The sequence below is a fragment of the Eschrichtius robustus genome, chromosome 14, assembly GCF_028021215.1.
Source record: "Eschrichtius robustus isolate mEscRob2 chromosome 14, mEscRob2.pri, whole genome shotgun sequence".
NCBI classification, from domain to species: Eukaryota; Metazoa; Chordata; class Mammalia; order Artiodactyla; family Eschrichtiidae; genus Eschrichtius; species Eschrichtius robustus.
Window position 1 is genome coordinate 23,565,631 of NC_090837.1, and position 16,528 is coordinate 23,582,158.

Below are 16,528 nucleotides of genomic sequence, written 5' to 3' on the forward strand. Positions count from 1 at the left end.
GTAACAGAAACTAGGCCAACAAGTTATTGACAATTAGTGGTCCTTTGGGAATCTGCTTTAATGAATAGATAAGAATGATTTGTAATTAGCATAATAATTATATGCAAATGAATGCTTCTGAATTGCTCTAAAACACTTCTGAACTGTTTAAACAGCCCTCCTGAGATCTTGTTACTCTATTAATTTGTGTAGCAAATCTTTTTTTCATAGATCATGCAAAGATAAACTTCAGTCTAGCCCCTTCCGAATTATTATGAATTCCAAGGTGGTAGGACCTGAATTAATGAGATTTACTTATACTACATTAATGGTACTCTATGGGAACCTGAAAGGGTGAGGAGTCACTGGGGAGATGTGATTAAAAATAGGAAAGAAAACTGCTTATTTGAAAATAACTGTTGAAATGAGTTTCTTAAACAAGTTAGTAAATGTTTTCTCTTTACACCTCTGTTACTTGCAAAATTTAATGCAAACTTTTTTTTTTTTTTTTTAAATGGGCTTCCCTTTTAGAGTCTGACCTGAGTTTTCTCAGCTCCAGTTAGCTATGCACTGGGTCAATGGTGATAGGATCCGGGAACTCCTTTTTTCTAAGTGCCACAGTACTGGAAAATACAGGGCAGTGCTAATAAATGATGTTTGTTGTTTATCTACATATTTAATTCAGCTCTTTCCCCCATCCTGGTCTTTACTTTTAGGATGTGATTAGAAGAAATGAGCTTTGCTAAGTTGAGCTGCAATACCTGTGCATTTTAAACTTAATGATTATCTTTGAGCTATTTGAATAGACACCTAACTAATCATCTTGTGCTAAAGGAAGGCATTAATATCTCTCTCAAGTTTTTGTTTACCCTGTAGAATTGTTTCTCTTTGGGGAGAGCAGGTGTCAAGGAGTTGCTAATGCATGTGGATTGGGCACTCTTTTCCTTTCCTTAGTTTACTGTAACCTCACCTGTGGTAACCCAGGCATGGTTCTTTAAGCAGTTTCTGGTATCTGGAGCTCATCTCGATTTTTCCACAAGCTGTTAAGAAGCTCTTACCAGCCTGCCCCCATCACCTGCTCACTCCCCCATTTATAATCATGAGTTCAGTCTGGCTCGAGGACATTGGGTTGGCTCAGCACAGATTTTTTACTTGCATTTTGGGGGACAGCCACTATGCTAAAAGATTCATAAAACTAATATCCTTTGTCTTCAGAATGAATCTGGTTTCTGTTGAGAGTTTCTATTGAGAACTGTAGTGAGTAACAGATGTACCCAAGAGGTAGCACAACTTTCGTATTCCAGTGACAGAAAACAGTTATTTATAAGAATTTAATTAATGTATTCTGTGGCTCTAGCATGGAGGCTCAGTAATCCATTTATTTACCATATTTTATTTTATTTGTTCTCCAAAGGGTGTCTTGACTTGCCTTTTTTACTTAAATAAGAGTTTTCAATTAAATAGAGCTGTATTAACACTTATCTGAATCTACCTTATGCTGATACCATTGTGTTTTTCTGTTGTTCAGGCGCTAGCATTGGTGGAGCAAGCAGTGTCTGGGGACATTACACCTAACTTGATAATGATGGTTTTACTAAACCCTTCCTTATCCTGGCCAGGCCTCTGGGCATTATACAGACAATTAAAATTTGATCATAAAAATTTTTAAACACAGTGCACCTTAGCAATAAGATTTTTCTACTTTTAAACATGATTTTAAAACTCATTCTAAAAATACATTTCCTTGGCCTAGTGAATTTGCTTTCTTTTTTTTCCCAAGGATTACAGAAAGTGCATAGCAAATTCAGCCTTCAGAATACCCAGGAGCTGAAGACTCAAGTAGGCTACAGCTGTCTTCACCCACAGTATTCTAAAAGAACTAATGAGATGAGAAGTCTGCAGCTGGTGGCAAGCACAATAAACCATGAGCCAAGGGCTTCTCTTCATCAGAGCCTCCCCTTTCCCCACGGGATCCCAAAGGAGACAGAATACTAACAAAGCCAGCAGGCTGTCTCATTCCACACTATTGCTCATTTGCAGCTATAATTGGTAGCGGAGGTTGCATTCTGTATGCTGAAACTGTCATACATGAAGGAATATATTTGTTCATTGTGATACGGATATAAATCGGCCGGTTTTCATATACAGAAAGACCAAACTAGCTACCCAACAATAAAATTGTAGCAAAAAAGATACTGTTCAAAAAATTAAATGTTTGTTATAGAGATACAAAACTGAGGTTGTTAAAACCACACCTGCTTCCTGCTTTTTAATATCTTGCTGCTTAATTCAACTGATTAAACATTTACGTATTCAAACTAACATTAAAAAGCACAAAAAAATTCCTAGGTTTTGACAAGATGCATTATCCTCATCTGTCAAGGTTAAGGTGCTATTGTTAATAATTGGGTTTTGTTGCATTTTCAGTATTTCCTTAATGTTTGCTGCTTTGTATTCAAGAGAAAAAAGCAGAGAGGGAAGACTTAGCTTTGGAGATATATGTATATATGTGTATGTGTGATATTTTATATGCACACACGCATGCCTTATAGGAAAATCCACTTTGGTACCTCTGGTGCTGCTGCTTCTTGGTGGTTTTGAAATGTGTTTTGCTTATCTGGCTTTTGTGGACACACTTCTGCTGTCCTCCTGTGTGCTGGACTAGAATGAGCCCAGGACAGAGGGTAAGAAGGCTTGTGTTCAAGTCCTCAGGTAGGTGAGCCATGCCACCTTCTTGCTGGACTGTGGTTTCCTCATTTGTGAATTGAAGCGACTTGGGTGGTCTTCAAGGTACAGTTCACCTCTATAATTTTGTGAATCCATAGTTCAGAGAAGTTATCCAGTGAATAGCACTAATAATGAAGGCTCGGAAATAAACTTTCAGGATCGGTATATTAGGTCCAGAGTGGAGAACTTTTAAAGTGTTATTCCACGTTCTTCAGTTAATTAATCTATGGCAGATAGGTATTGAAAATCCCTTAAGGTGTCGCCCTGGTATGGAGCTGGGTGGGGTTAGGAAGGAGAAAGGAGTGTTGTCCAAAAGTCCATCTAATCCAACCGCTTACATTTTCACATTCACTGGTGCTGTAATCATGCTTAGACCCACCTCCTGGGGTGAGTCACCCCTTAATTAGTTTACCTCTACATGAAAATAATTTATGCTGATACAATTTTTAGACCAAGCTCGCTTTTCTTAAATAAGTTCTGCCTTGGTTTATGTACTACCCTTATTGTATACTGTCAGCCCTACTGATACTTGTGTACACTTCGTTTTGTGGATTTTGTTTTTTCTTTCTCTTGGAGCTGGTGAGTTTAGCATCCTCAGAGACAGTTCTGCAGTCTCTATTTCATCAGATTTGTCTTCCAGTTGTGGCATGTTTTATGGGCTTAGTGTTTTCCTTCTTAATGGTACATAAAATAATGGAGCGTCCTGTAACTGGCAGCCTCTTAGATTCAGGAAATGTGGTGTTTACTATTCAACTCATGCCAGGCTCCATAATATCTTCGATTTTGTAAAAAACAAAAACTTGAGCATCATGCCCACAGTAAGGTCACACCCCAGTTAGTAAAAAAGAAAAAAGGAAGTATTTTTCCTTCAAATGAGATGAACTGTTAAATGTTAAACAGTGGTCAGACCTCTGGGCATTATTCAGATAATTAAAATTTTATCATAAAATATTTTAACACAGTGTTCTTTAGAAGTAAGATTTTTCTACTTTTAAACATGATGTTAAAACTCATTTTAAAAATACATTTCCTTGGCTGGTGTCGGTTGGTTTCAATTCTGTCTGTAATTCTCCTCTCCATTCTCTGTTGGCAGTCAACATGTAGTCTCTGGGGTTTCGATTACCTTTTCTTTGTCTCTCTTGCTTTGCTCCCAGCTAGACTGATTTTCTAGGAGCCAGAACCAGGTGTTGGCTCTCCTTGTGTCCTCAGATCCCTTAGACTACCTCTTAGCTTAGCATCCTGTGCACTGCATGGTGCATATGTAATGCACCTTTTCTGTGATGGCTGTTCAATAAATAGACCTGGAATCGAGGGAGATGATGTCAAAAGTGATTATTTGATATAATGTTAAATATTTTCAGTTTTGGAGGAAACCGAGCTTATCTCTGGGTTTCCAAGCCTCTGACCTAGAAGAAAATGTGTTATGGGGTTACAAGTATTTGTTAGTAGGACAGCTGATTTCTCACTGTGAATCCAGGTCTTGAGACCACCTGTACAGTTGATTCTTTTCTCAGTCAGCAGTGAAATTGTTAATTTTTAGGGTGCGGTTCTAAATTGGAATTTAAGAATTCATGTTAGCTGACAGTAATTGAACTTTCTGCTGATGTGCCCGGACACACCAAGTAACTCCCGTTGTCTGACTCCCTGCAGTTGGCTCATCCCAGTTTGTCATTCCTGGACAGTGCTGACTGACCTCGTGCCTGTAGCTGCGCCATGTTGCGTGTTTTAGCAGTAAGGCCCAGCATGGCCAGCCAAGTTTGCCTGTGTAATCGTCTTAGCCCTCTGGGGGGCCTTTTTGTAGCTTCTTAGAAGACAGAGGTTAGGAGTTCAAGGTCACATATTTGCCCAATTACCTTTCTTTAAAGTTTTGTTGTCTACCGGAACCTCACTTTTCTCCTTCCTCACGTAATTTAATTATAACTTTCTCTTTAGGAATTATTAACGTCATATGCATTTACTGAATAACTGTTGAGTCTTGATTGGCTGCTTCTCAGCGTGTTTTCTTTGATTTTGAAAGTTTGTATTATGCTTTGGCATGTGTTCAGTGCTTGCACTGCCCCTATCTCTAAAACAATGATTTTTTTCATATTGACTTGTCTGGGCATTTTTCTCAAAGTATGTGGTCCCTCCATAAATGCTGTGAAGGACCCCTGGTTTAAAAATTCTGCTCAAGAAGAAAGGGGCTCTCCTTCTGTAGTATTTTCAACTGACCTCTGTTCACTGTTACTGTTACAACTCATTTCTTTTTTTAAATCTGGATGTTAGCTCTTCAAAAGTAGTTTTTTATTTCTATCTGTAGATTGTGTGTATGTATGTGTGTAATGACAAAAGAACTTTTGTAAAGCAGATAGGATTAAAAAGGTTTACTCCTGTCATGTTTTCCATTCTATCAGAAAGAGGATATTAAGGGAAACAGAATTTACACACCAAAACCTCCTATAAAACCTAGATTTTAGGGCTGTTCCCTATGGCACGCTATAACTGAGTCCCATGTGGAGTCGTAAAGCCCTCGCTCACCTCACTTGGCAGTGCAGGGCTGACATGAGTGTAGTCCCTAAGGTTTGCCTGTGTACCTATGGCTCTCCACGAACAAGGCTTTGGAGTGGCTGGCCTCCTAACTGAGGCACCCACTGCAGACCCAGCATGGCAGAGCTCAAGGGGATGCCACAGCGTCCGTGGTTCTGCTCGGTGTTTCCCGTCATGCATGGCAGTTGCTCTCCAGCAGGCATTAGAGTCCAGTGTCTTCATCTGTGGGTGTTGTGGAAACTGGTATGGGTCGGCTTTATTTCTTGAGTGTGATTATATGTATATCAAAATGCTGAAACTGTTGAAAAGTTTCGGAAGATTTCTTAAGAGATAGCTATCCAGCAACCAGTCATGGTGGACTGTTAGTCAGGACTTTTATTACTTTTTATTATGTAGTTGTTTTGCTACAAGGTGAAAGCTTAAAGCAAAGAGAACCAAACTGAGAACTTAATATCATATAGAAGCATTTTCCTGCATTTATGCAAAGCACAGTAAGCCCCGTCAGTTTCTGTCATGTGTTTAGTAGCTGCAAAGGGCTGTTCTGGCAAGGTTAAAGAATTTTCTCTGGTTTTCTTCTCTGCTTCTGACTTTGTTTTCCTTTGCAGGACTACAAAGCTGATGAAGACCCAGCGTTATTCCAGTCAGTCAAAACCAAGAGAGGCCCTTTGGGACCCAACTGGAAGGTACTGGATGCTGACCTTTCTGACAGGCAGAGTCTTGGCAACAGAACACTTGACAGGTCCTGAGTCTGGAAGAGCTGGTGACGTTTAAGTGAAAAACAGAAATGGCACAAAAATAGTTTTATTTGCGATAAGGACTCACAGCCAGTTGCAGTTGGCCAGCAAGTCTGCGCTGCATTAACAAACAGAACAGAGCCAGGCTGTCACTTTCAGCATAATGCTATTCTGATAACTCTTAAAAGAGACAAGTGATTTAGTCTTTGGGGATTGTAATGTTCTCTTTTGAGACTTGAAGCAGTACAAAAATCCATGTTAAATGAAGGTTGATAGTTTAAATTTAGTCTTAGTAAAAACTGAACAAGTTCCCCTTCCCTGGTCTCATGTTCCTGGCCTTTTAATAGTTATATTTCGGAAAGCAGGGCACCAGAGAACAATTTTGATGGCAAGTAGTTGTTTTCTAATAAAAAGCACATCCTTACTTTATTCATGGAAGTAAGAAAAGCAATGTTAAGGTAATAATTTAAATTGCTATAGAAATATAATGGATTTTAAAGACATCCGCTAAACTAAATGACAGCCCCTTAGAGAAGGCTTAATGTGTTGATGGCAAGTTATTACGGCTAATTTGACAGGAGAAGAGGAGCATAAAAACCTAAACATGCCCAGAGCAGATTTTCTGCCAACAGGGTTTTACTTGGTAACCAATCTGTTTATGCTGAAGCCAGTCACAGGTCATTGATAAATGATGTCTAGGTGCTAGTTTTTGCTTGCAGATAGGGGATTACTGTAACAGCCCCACAAGAAGAACCCAGTGAGTGGTTCTCCATGGGTGTTGGACTATTTTGGACTGTCTTGCACATCAATTAAAATGAAGAATGAGTCTGACTTTCTTCTATAAGAAATGATTCATAATTATTTTCATATTTGCTCTCTGGATAGAGTTTGGTTCAAGATTCTCTCAGTTTAATGGCCATGACTAGAGACTTTCAATACCCAGAAAGTGATATATGTCACTTAAGAAAAAAATTAAAGAACGAGTTCAGTATGCATGTTCTAAATTTACTCTCATGGATTTAAAAAAAAAAAATTCCCCACCCCTTTCAAGATTTCTCACTGTGAACTTTAGAACTCACCCTGAGTCAGAGGAGAAGCCTTTCTCTGAGATTTAACACTGGCCTTAAAAGAGAGTGCTGTGCTAGAGCAGACAGGTGTCTGCTTCTAAGGTTGCCATATCTTCTCAAAGGCCTTCTGGCCCCAATAAGTACCAGCTCTTTAGCTGATGATACTTTTCAGGGAATAGAGGGCCATGAAGTTGAGACTTGGAGGTGGATTAAATATTGAATTTTCTTCAAATTGTCAGTTTTTCAGGTATGAGCTTGAAAAGGTGATGCTATATTATGTAGTGGGCTATTGTGTCTGGGTGCACATCTTTCCTGTAGGACCTCCTAACCAGTTTTATAACAGGCAGCAAAGGTAGTTTGACACTATGACTTTTACCTGATTTCCAACGTTTAGGAACTTGGAATATGATTTTTACTGCTTTTTTATTTATGATTTTTACCTTTTTAACTAACATTGCTTTGTCTTTTATTATCCATTAATGGTTACTTAAAATTCTAGAATAGGTTTTGTTTTTAGAAATTGTGAAATTTTGCATTTTTTCAGGTTGCAGTATAGCAAATTATTGCCCCATTTTGTGTGTGTGTGCGTGTGCGTGTGCGTGTGTGTGTGTGTGTGTGTGTGTGTGTGGTGAGGGGGTTAAACAATAGCTTAATTCTCAGGGAGAGTGCTGGCTGGTAGTGATACCATTCTATACCTATTTGCCTGTCGGTTGTTGACTTGAGCCAAAAGATGGTAGGTGCAGCTACTCTCATAAGTTGGGTTACTGTTTAACTGAATTTCAGTGAGTTACTGTGATCTCAGAAATAACTCAGGTAGTCAAGAGTAAGTCAGAGGAGAAGTCTTTCTCTGAGATTTAACACTGGCCTTAAAAGCATCGCTTACTGCTGAGATAGAAACTAAAGAGTAAGAAGGATTGACTAGCTGATGATACAACATACAGAAAAACAGGAACCTGTGGACTGACTTGCTCTTATGAGCATCTCCTGCAGCTGTTCAGCAGGCCCTATTTGCCTGGCACCAAAGGGAGCACCAGGGAAGGATAATAGTTGAAGGTTTCTATACTTCTGAAATACGAGAATAGGGAAGAAATACATGGTACTTAAGGCAAAAAGGAAGAAACCCTGTTCTGGACCCAGTCGCCCAGGATCGTATAGAAGAATGCTCCAGTCTGAGTGCTGCCTGGTGGTCTCTCTGCCGCTCCAGAGGCCTTCCATGCCCCTCAGCGGAGACTCACCTTACCAGCACACTTTCCAAAGGGTAGTCACAGCTAAGTGCACACCCCGTGATCGCTTTGAAACTTCCCCTTACTTATCCCACAGTGATATTTTCCTTCTGAATCACTGCAGTATTTACTGCTTGTCTGCACCAGACTGGATGAGGGAAAAGAAGCTTTTTTTGGTGCCAGGCATTATACAAGGTTGTATTTAATCTTCACAACCTTCCTGTGGGGTAAATACAGCTGCTTCACTTTATAGATTAGAAACTTGGCCAGAGAAACATGGATAATAGTTACAGGAGAAGCGTCTGCCATTTCTGTAGCACCTGATTCAGTGCTAGTCACAGAGATGTGTAAGGCATGGAGACATAGCAGATTTCTGGCTCTTAATCCAGAGACCCCGGCTCACCAATCTGCACCGTTTTGCCCTCCTGCATCATGGCAGTTGTGTGGCTCTCTTATTCATGGTACTTTCCAGAATTTGATACTTCTCTTAATACCTGTCATACATTTCCAGTGGTCAGGGAATCTGTTAGGTGACAGTGGCACTAAGGGAGATCCATTAAAAACCCGTCGTGAATCTATCACAAGTTGTGACTTAAATAACTTAACCCTAACTCTGAACCTCGGTTTCCACACCTCTAAAATGGAAATGATATTAGTAACTGCCTCAGAAGGTTTGTGTGAGGACTAAATAATGAATGTTATAATCCCAGCAGAGAGGAAGTGCACAATAAATGGTAGCTTTTATCATTGTTGTCATGCTTTTGTATTTGGAAATAAAAATCCTCTTACCATCTCCTGGGGTTAATGAGGTCAGTGAATATGCTACCCTATTGACGACACAGTTATTCCTTTTCTTTGTCTAGTGTCTAGGGTTCCCTTGGTTCTGGTGCCTGGGGATTGTCGAACATGTCCTGGTTCACCTGTCCTTACCCCTCGTGGTTATGAGTGCTTAATGAGTGCTTGACTCGGGTCAGCTATAAAGCAGAGGCCACACAGTTTAGAGAGCCTTTGCTAGCAGGGGATCACGGGATTGCCAGGGAATAGATTTTCATATTACCTGTATGTGTTAGGAGTACAGACTTTTTTTTAGTTTATGGTATGATACATACTTTTTTAATTTTTTTAAAACTACAGACCCAGAGGTGCAGACCTTAGTTGTATACGTATTCATTCTCCCTCTAAAAAAAGAATTTTTAAAATCTGAGCACGTGAATTATATTTTGTTATTTAGGGTTCAACACTTGATTAAGTGACTCTGCATAGTAATAGGAGAGTGATTTATAACCTATAAGGATTTTTGCTTCAAGGCAAAATTGTGCATTTCTCATGGATGTAAATGTCTTCTGTGTAGCACCACACATGCGTGTGTGTGTGTGTGTGTGCACGTGTCCATGTTTTGGTTCATTTTATGTTTCGGGGGTTGTGATGTTGGTATGACTGCCAATACCAATGGTTTATCCATTTGCATGTGGATTCCTTTAGCTCTCCAGTTTGCCTTCTCTGATGAGGTGAGGAGTTGTCATTTTAACCAACTGAAACAACACTTTTGAAGATTATGGCAAGGTCTCATTTTTTTCTTCATTTAATCCCGATGCCTCATGAAGACTTCAGCCTCTATGTCTACATATATATGACAGTTAATAATTAGGCCTATAAAGGTCTTTGTAAGAGGCTTTGCCGAAGTGTCTGCCGAGCCTTACAGTGCTTGACGTGTTTCAGAAGACTCAGTGGTGTCTGAACATTGGGGTATTAGGGGATCAGGTCGAGTAAAGAAGTTGATGCAGAAATTGTGGTGGCTTTTATATTATCTTTTTATATATCTTTATATAAATATTCTCTTTCTAATCATAAAGACACGTGCAGTTTGTCTTCTATGTCAGTTAATTCGATTCTACGCAAAAGCTCCGGCAGTTGGAGCTTGGCCTTGCAGAGCAGTTTGTTGTGCAGTTCACCTGCGCGGTCACGCTTTAGATTCCTTTTGGACTTCCAAGCCGGTGGAGGGCAGCCATCTCTGGATTATGGGGATGCTGATTTGTATCCTGCTGTGCTACCAAGACTTTCTCTTCTCCCCCCACACCTGTGAAAAGAAGGCAGTTTTGGTCGTCTGTGGCCTAAAGTAAAGATACCACAAGGTTCTGTTGGCTGGGGATGGGAAGAATGGAAGTAGGGGATGAGGGAGAATTTGAAACCCCTCTGTGGAAATCTCTTTGAGGTAGAGACTGGCAGGAAAGCAGCCCAGATCATCCATCCTCGTCCTCCAGAGGCTAATGAGCACTGTCTCTTACTGAGCCGCCTGAGGAGGAGGGCTGAGGGCACTCTCCTGTGTCTTCATCTAGACCTGGCTCTGAGTCCAGGAGGGATGTGAAGGCATTTTAAATGTGCTCCCTCCCTGTAATCTCACATTTGAAACCGCATAGTGGGTGGTATAAAGAGGCCTAATAATTAGTTTCTAGTTGACCACACTGTGGCTTATGTATATACTAAAGCAGACCTTAGAACGTGGCTCATTTTTTTTGAGTACTTGGTTTGGCAACTAGGTTTTTAATTCAGTATAAAAAATAGGCATTTTGCCCTTAGTATGTATCAATTATGCAACTCCTAAGAGGACACCAAAAAAGCCGTTCTGTGTCTTCCAGAAGCTAAGTGCCCCAGGAGCGGTACATGATTAGTTCTAGCTTTATCTCGGGTACCGAATGCCTCTGTTCTCGGGCAGAGCCGAAGGACTAGGCGTGGATGGATGGGATGTCTTACTCAGGTTCGAGGAGTAATTTGACAGGATGGGCCTCTTGCGGAGTGTCTTCCTGACACTGTCAGGGCCATAAAATTTTCTTCATGAGTTTCACTTGAAGCGTGAATTTGTGATTTCACTTGTACTTGGTGTCACTCCTGGAGTAATTGGACACAAGCATGAAGCACATGTCAAAGTTCTGATTAGTAAAATGGGTGTGAGCTACAAAAATACTAAGTTTGGAGACATGGAAAATGTGACTGATCATTCTCTCACAGGCAGTAAGCTTTACTGTCTATTTTTGTGAAATTAGTTTAACCTACAATTAGTTTAATCTTTTGAACTTTATCCCACATTTACTTCTTCCATTTAACAGTTAGCATTTGCCCAACCAGTTAGGAATCTCCTGCCCTGAACCCTTCCGAGTCCTTTGTTGATGACCTGCTCATGGAACTTGGTGTGTCCTGCGTCAGGGTGGCCGTTCACGGGTTCATACTCCCTTCCTTCCCCCACCTCCTCGTCCCACCGTCACTCTCCGAACTCTCAGCCGTAGGCTCTGTGTCTGGCTCACTTGGTATGTGCAGTGCTGAGCACGGGGTTTGCTCATAGTAGATACTTACAGATACTTAGTAAGTATTCGCTGAATTCAAGTTAACTATCTTAAACAAAATAAAAATCAGTGTTGGACTTGCCATGTACTTACAGAGGATATAATGTCCAGTGTTGGTCTGTCCAAATGGCTACCAAAATCTAAACCAAATTGAGGGAATGGCTGTGAATTGTAGCATCAGGCTTTGCTTGAAATTTCAGTACGCATACTCCACATACATTCTGTAATCTTGTGTTGATATTTACTGATGGGTGCACTGGCAGTAGCCCCAGCAGTGCATTTATTTTTAACTTTCTTAGTGAAATCTGGGTTGGAAACTTAACATGACGAAATCAGCAGCTGAAATTGAGTGTTCAGATTGCCTAAAATTGAAAAATTGAAATATGAAGGGAGCATGAGCCTTATAAAAACTGCTGTGTCCTTGCAAAATATTAACGCTGGTTAGATGTAGCTTATACCTTTTCTGTCTTTATCCCAACACATTTTAAATAGGAAAAAGTGTATGTGCAGTTGACATGTAGGATGAAGCTGTGAGAGGACTACATTTTTAGGAAATGAGTTTGCAGAATGCCTTTGGGTGGTTTTTTTCCCCCTCTTTTGCATTTGTATGTATTTGTTTGTCACAGATACAAGGAACTAGTTCTTGTGGAGAGCATGGGCTGATTGCTCACCATTCCAGTTAAACACCCTGCGTTTTGTTTAGTTATGTTGTGTGGCTTCAGTATACATTACTCTCCCTTAGGCCTCATCCACATACCTCAGAGTAACCTAATATGTGTCGTTAAATTAAAAACATGATTTGAGCTTAGGGGTTTCATTTATAGTTAGAAAAGTGAAATGTAAGGAATTCAGTGACTACACAAACTATTTAAATACAATTTTGGAAACTTTTCACAGCGAGCTAGTATTACAGATGAAATTTAAATCTTGTAGAGATGGGTGATCATTTTGGGTTCTTCTGTTAGCCCATGACTTTATTTTTTTTATTTTTTTATTTTTTTTGCTGATAATTTTTTTTTTATTTCTCTTGAAAACAGAGTACGGATTAAATAAGGGTATTGGGTTTGTCAATTTCAGACACTTGGGACTTTTTTTTTCCTGGAGAATGGAGGGGAGGGGGGTTGGGGGAAGGGGCTCTTTTAATATGTAGGTGCTTCAGGGAGAAGCAAAGCATTTTATCTGTTATTTCCACTGGAACTGATGCTTGGAGTGGGGGGAGGAGATGAGATCAGTGCATCAGTCACCAGCGCTGTCATCAGCGTTGCCAGAGAGGTCAAGGGCGGACATCATGGAATTTATTTTTTATAGAACTTCTGATTCTTATCTTTTGGTGACCAACCATTCTTTACCTTTTATTTTCAATTTTTTTTTAAATTTTCATGCTATAATCTGTATAAAACTTGTATTTTCATTAGCAGAATAATTTTATTTACTGCTACATTAGGTTAGGAAGTGTTAGGTTTGGGCTGGATTGGAATTAGGTGTGAATGATCTGAATTCAGATTTTGCCTTTATTTGCTTTGGGGTTATTTTTTCAAATGATGGAGGAGGAAAGAATCAGAAAACATTTGTATTGTTTAAGGCCAAAGAGGAAACTTTGCTTTGCGCCAGCAGCGAGCCCCCTGAAGGCTGGGCAGACAAGCTGAAACTCCTTTGGGTTCTCTGGATTCTAAAACACTGCTCTGAATGTGGGGTCGCAAATATTTGTCCCATTGAGATTTTTCACATTTTTTTAAAGGTTACACATTTTTTCACAGGGATACTTCTGATAACTATGAAGCTGATAATACTTTACATGTATACCTTGTTTTTGCTTTAGAAGTTTAAGATGAGGAAAAATTAAGTGTGGGCTGAACTAAAGTTACGTATTAAAGATCTTAATTCAGCTTTTAGCTTGATTTTGTTTAGCTTTGATTTATGAAACATCAAAAAGAAAAGAAGCAGGAAAATATTTAGATTGTTTATAGTCAAAGATGAAGATTTAAAATAGTACCCAGATAATTTAGGGCGAAGTAAATCTTTGTCTTAAAATACTCAGCTGAAGGCAAAAACTTTTTTAGAGTCTGTTCTTCAAGCGTGTTAATTTTTTTTCTGATTATAATATAAAATAATACATATTTATGAAGTTTTGAAAATAAAAGTCAGTTGTAGTCTCAGCATTTAATTACCGCTATTTGTTATATTTCTTAATTCACATAGTTTATTTTGCTGTAGATGTTTATATTATACATAGATACCTATTTATATTCGTATTATGATTTTTTTTTTCTTCACATTCTTTGGAAAGATGGTTTTTAATGGCTGTATGCATAGTAGCCGATTGCTTGGAAGAACTATGAGGTATTTCACCAGCTCTCTTTCAGTGGGTGTTGAGTTTAGTAAGTCCAAGGTTTCGCTGTTCTGAAAAAATCTACAGTGTTATTTTCTTACCTGATGAATTGGAATACATTTCTGAAAGTGGAATTATCAGGTTAAAGGGTATATGGTATATATAGGATACGAGCAGCTTTAAAACTTTTTAATTACGTAGTGTCAGACCCCACCCCAGAAAGACTATGCCAAAAGGATTCTTTTACCTTTTATTTACCACATGTAGTCAAGTTTACTATTTTCTGTGTCATCATTAAAAAGACTTTTATTTGTTTGTTTGTTTATTTATTTATTTATGGCTGTGTCGGGTCTTCATTTCTGTGCGTGGGCTTTCTCCAGTTGTGGCGAGTGGGGGCTACTCTTTGTTGCGGTGCGCGGGCTTCTCAGTGCGATGGCTTCTCTTGTTGCGGAGCATGGGCTCTAGGCGCGCGGGCTTCAGTAGTTGTGGCACACGGGCTCAGTAGTTGTGGCACACGGGCTCAGTAGTTGTGGCTCGTGGGCCCTAGAGCGCAGGCCTAGTAGTTGTGGCACACGGGCTCAGTTGCTCTGCGGCATGTGGGATCCTCCTGGACCAGGGATTGAACCGGCGTCTCCTGCTCTGGCAGGCAGACTCTCAACCACTGCGCCACCAGGGAAGTCCCAAAAGAGACTTTTAAAGCTATTTTCTTAATTTAGTCACTAGTTTTAAGACCATAGCACAGATTAAGAGGTGAATTGCATAAGTCATTTTTAGAATTGGGTGAGACCTTAAATATCACATACATATTAATAATAGTAGCTGATGAAAATACATAGCTTCTATGTTCTCATCTTTCTCCCGGGGATCTTTGAGATTATGTTTCTGTAAGTCACCTTCTGTACCTCACACTAGGGTATTGATACTGTGGAGAATTAGGCCAAGAAATAAAGGCAGCAGGCTGTTTGTTCCCTTGTTTATTTTTTTAATTGGTTTACATATTCTTCCCTGCACTTTTTTTTTTTAATAATTGTAAATTGGATGGAAAACAAAAAGCAAATTGAGACTGAATGTACATTTTAGATCCATGGAAGATGGCTCGGAGAACTGGTTCTTGTTTGTCCCATCACTTAGTTTTTAAACTAAATGCTATAGACCAGTGTTACTTTGTAAATTACCCGTAGTACTTTAATTGGTTTGAGCAGCCTGCCAAAGTCACTAGAAAGAATGTGAGAAACAAACTTGGGTAATTATTGAAGTCACGTGTGTGTGCTTTGTTCTTGGAGCCCCAGTTTGGTATAGGCATGTGTGTATTAAATTTAGCTTACTCTGTAATTAGAACCATGCTTCATCCTGCTGTTTTTATAAAATGGTGGGGAAATTCTGAAGAGTTGTTGTTCTAGAAACACCCAGGGTTTTCATTTAGCACAAGGTGTCCAATGATTTGGAGTTTGAGAACGAAGCTCTCAGTAGCCCGTAATTAATAGGACCTTGGAATGTTCCATCTGGAAGGTATCTTACGACTAATCAGTGGTGCATCAGAGGTTCTCAGTCAAGAGGAAATTTCAGCCTGAGTAGGTGGGCAGGAGGAGATTTTGTTAAGCCTAAGCATATTATAGAATAAAATGCAAAATTATAGGAAGTTGTAAGACAAGCCATTGAATGTCAGGGACATGAGCTTACCCGCTGCAGCCCTGGGCCAACCCCGACCCTCACACTCAGCTCCTTCACCCCTGCTTTTAGTGGCACGTCAGTGGAAGATGAAAAGCTCTAGTGGAGCCCAGCCTTTGCTTCTCCTGACAGAGAAGTAAGGCCTGGGGAGGTAAAGGATCCTGCCCACGTTACATGGGAAGTTACTTTGCATAATGGGAACTGCAACCCAAGTCCCCTTACTCCAAGTCTAGCACTACCGTTTGGCAGGTGTACCCCCCAGTTTTAAGTGCCTTATTCTACATACACCTAAATTGTATTTCATGGAAAGTTTCATGTCAGTGACGCTCATTGGATTAGAGAGTACCTCCACTCTGGCTCACTGCTTATTGAAAAAATGATCTGTAAAAGACCAACCTTGTCATTATTTCAACAAGGCTGGGTACTGAGAAGCTCGCTACATCCTGGGGAAGGCTGTGGACTGCTCTTACAGACACCAGAGCCCAGCTTAAGTGCTGGGTCTGCAGGTCAGGGATGGGAGGGGGAGTTACAAATGTGTGATTTTAGTCTGGGGCCACAGTGTCCACAGCAGAGGTGTGTCCCTTCTGATAGGAATTGTTGGTACAAGGATAGTGGTTTCATCATTATTTTTATACATAGTCACTCTCCTCTCTACCAGCCACATGTGTGTCCTCTAATACCATCTAGCACAAATTGGATTGTAAATGGTGCCCACTTAATACTTGCTGAATTAAACTTGTTCATAAAGTATGGGTATGTGTGTGTGCGCACATGTGCACACGTACACATCCATGCTGAATTTTCACACTGGTACTCTGTTTAATGGGAAGGAAATTGGAAAACTAGAGCTGAGCTAGCCAAGTCCTTCTGTTGACATAGAACTCACCTACAAAAGGACAGTTTGCTGTATGTAATGTTTGTATTTAAATGCTTGTGG

The 16,528-nt window shown here is 39.9% G+C and overlaps 1 protein-coding gene across 2 annotated transcripts in view; it reads left to right on the top strand.

The window, feature by feature from the left end:
* PITPNB (phosphatidylinositol transfer protein beta) overlaps nucleotides 1-16,528 on the top strand; it is a 61,297-nt gene that overhangs the window by 33,591 nt on the left and 11,178 nt on the right. For both annotated transcript variants that reach the window (XM_068562785.1, XM_068562784.1), the window contains exon 8: nucleotides 5,838-5,915. In XM_068562785.1, the coding sequence (XP_068418886.1) occupies nucleotides 5,838-5,915 (78 nt within the window). The remainder of the gene's footprint in view (nucleotides 1-5,837; nucleotides 5,916-16,528) is intronic.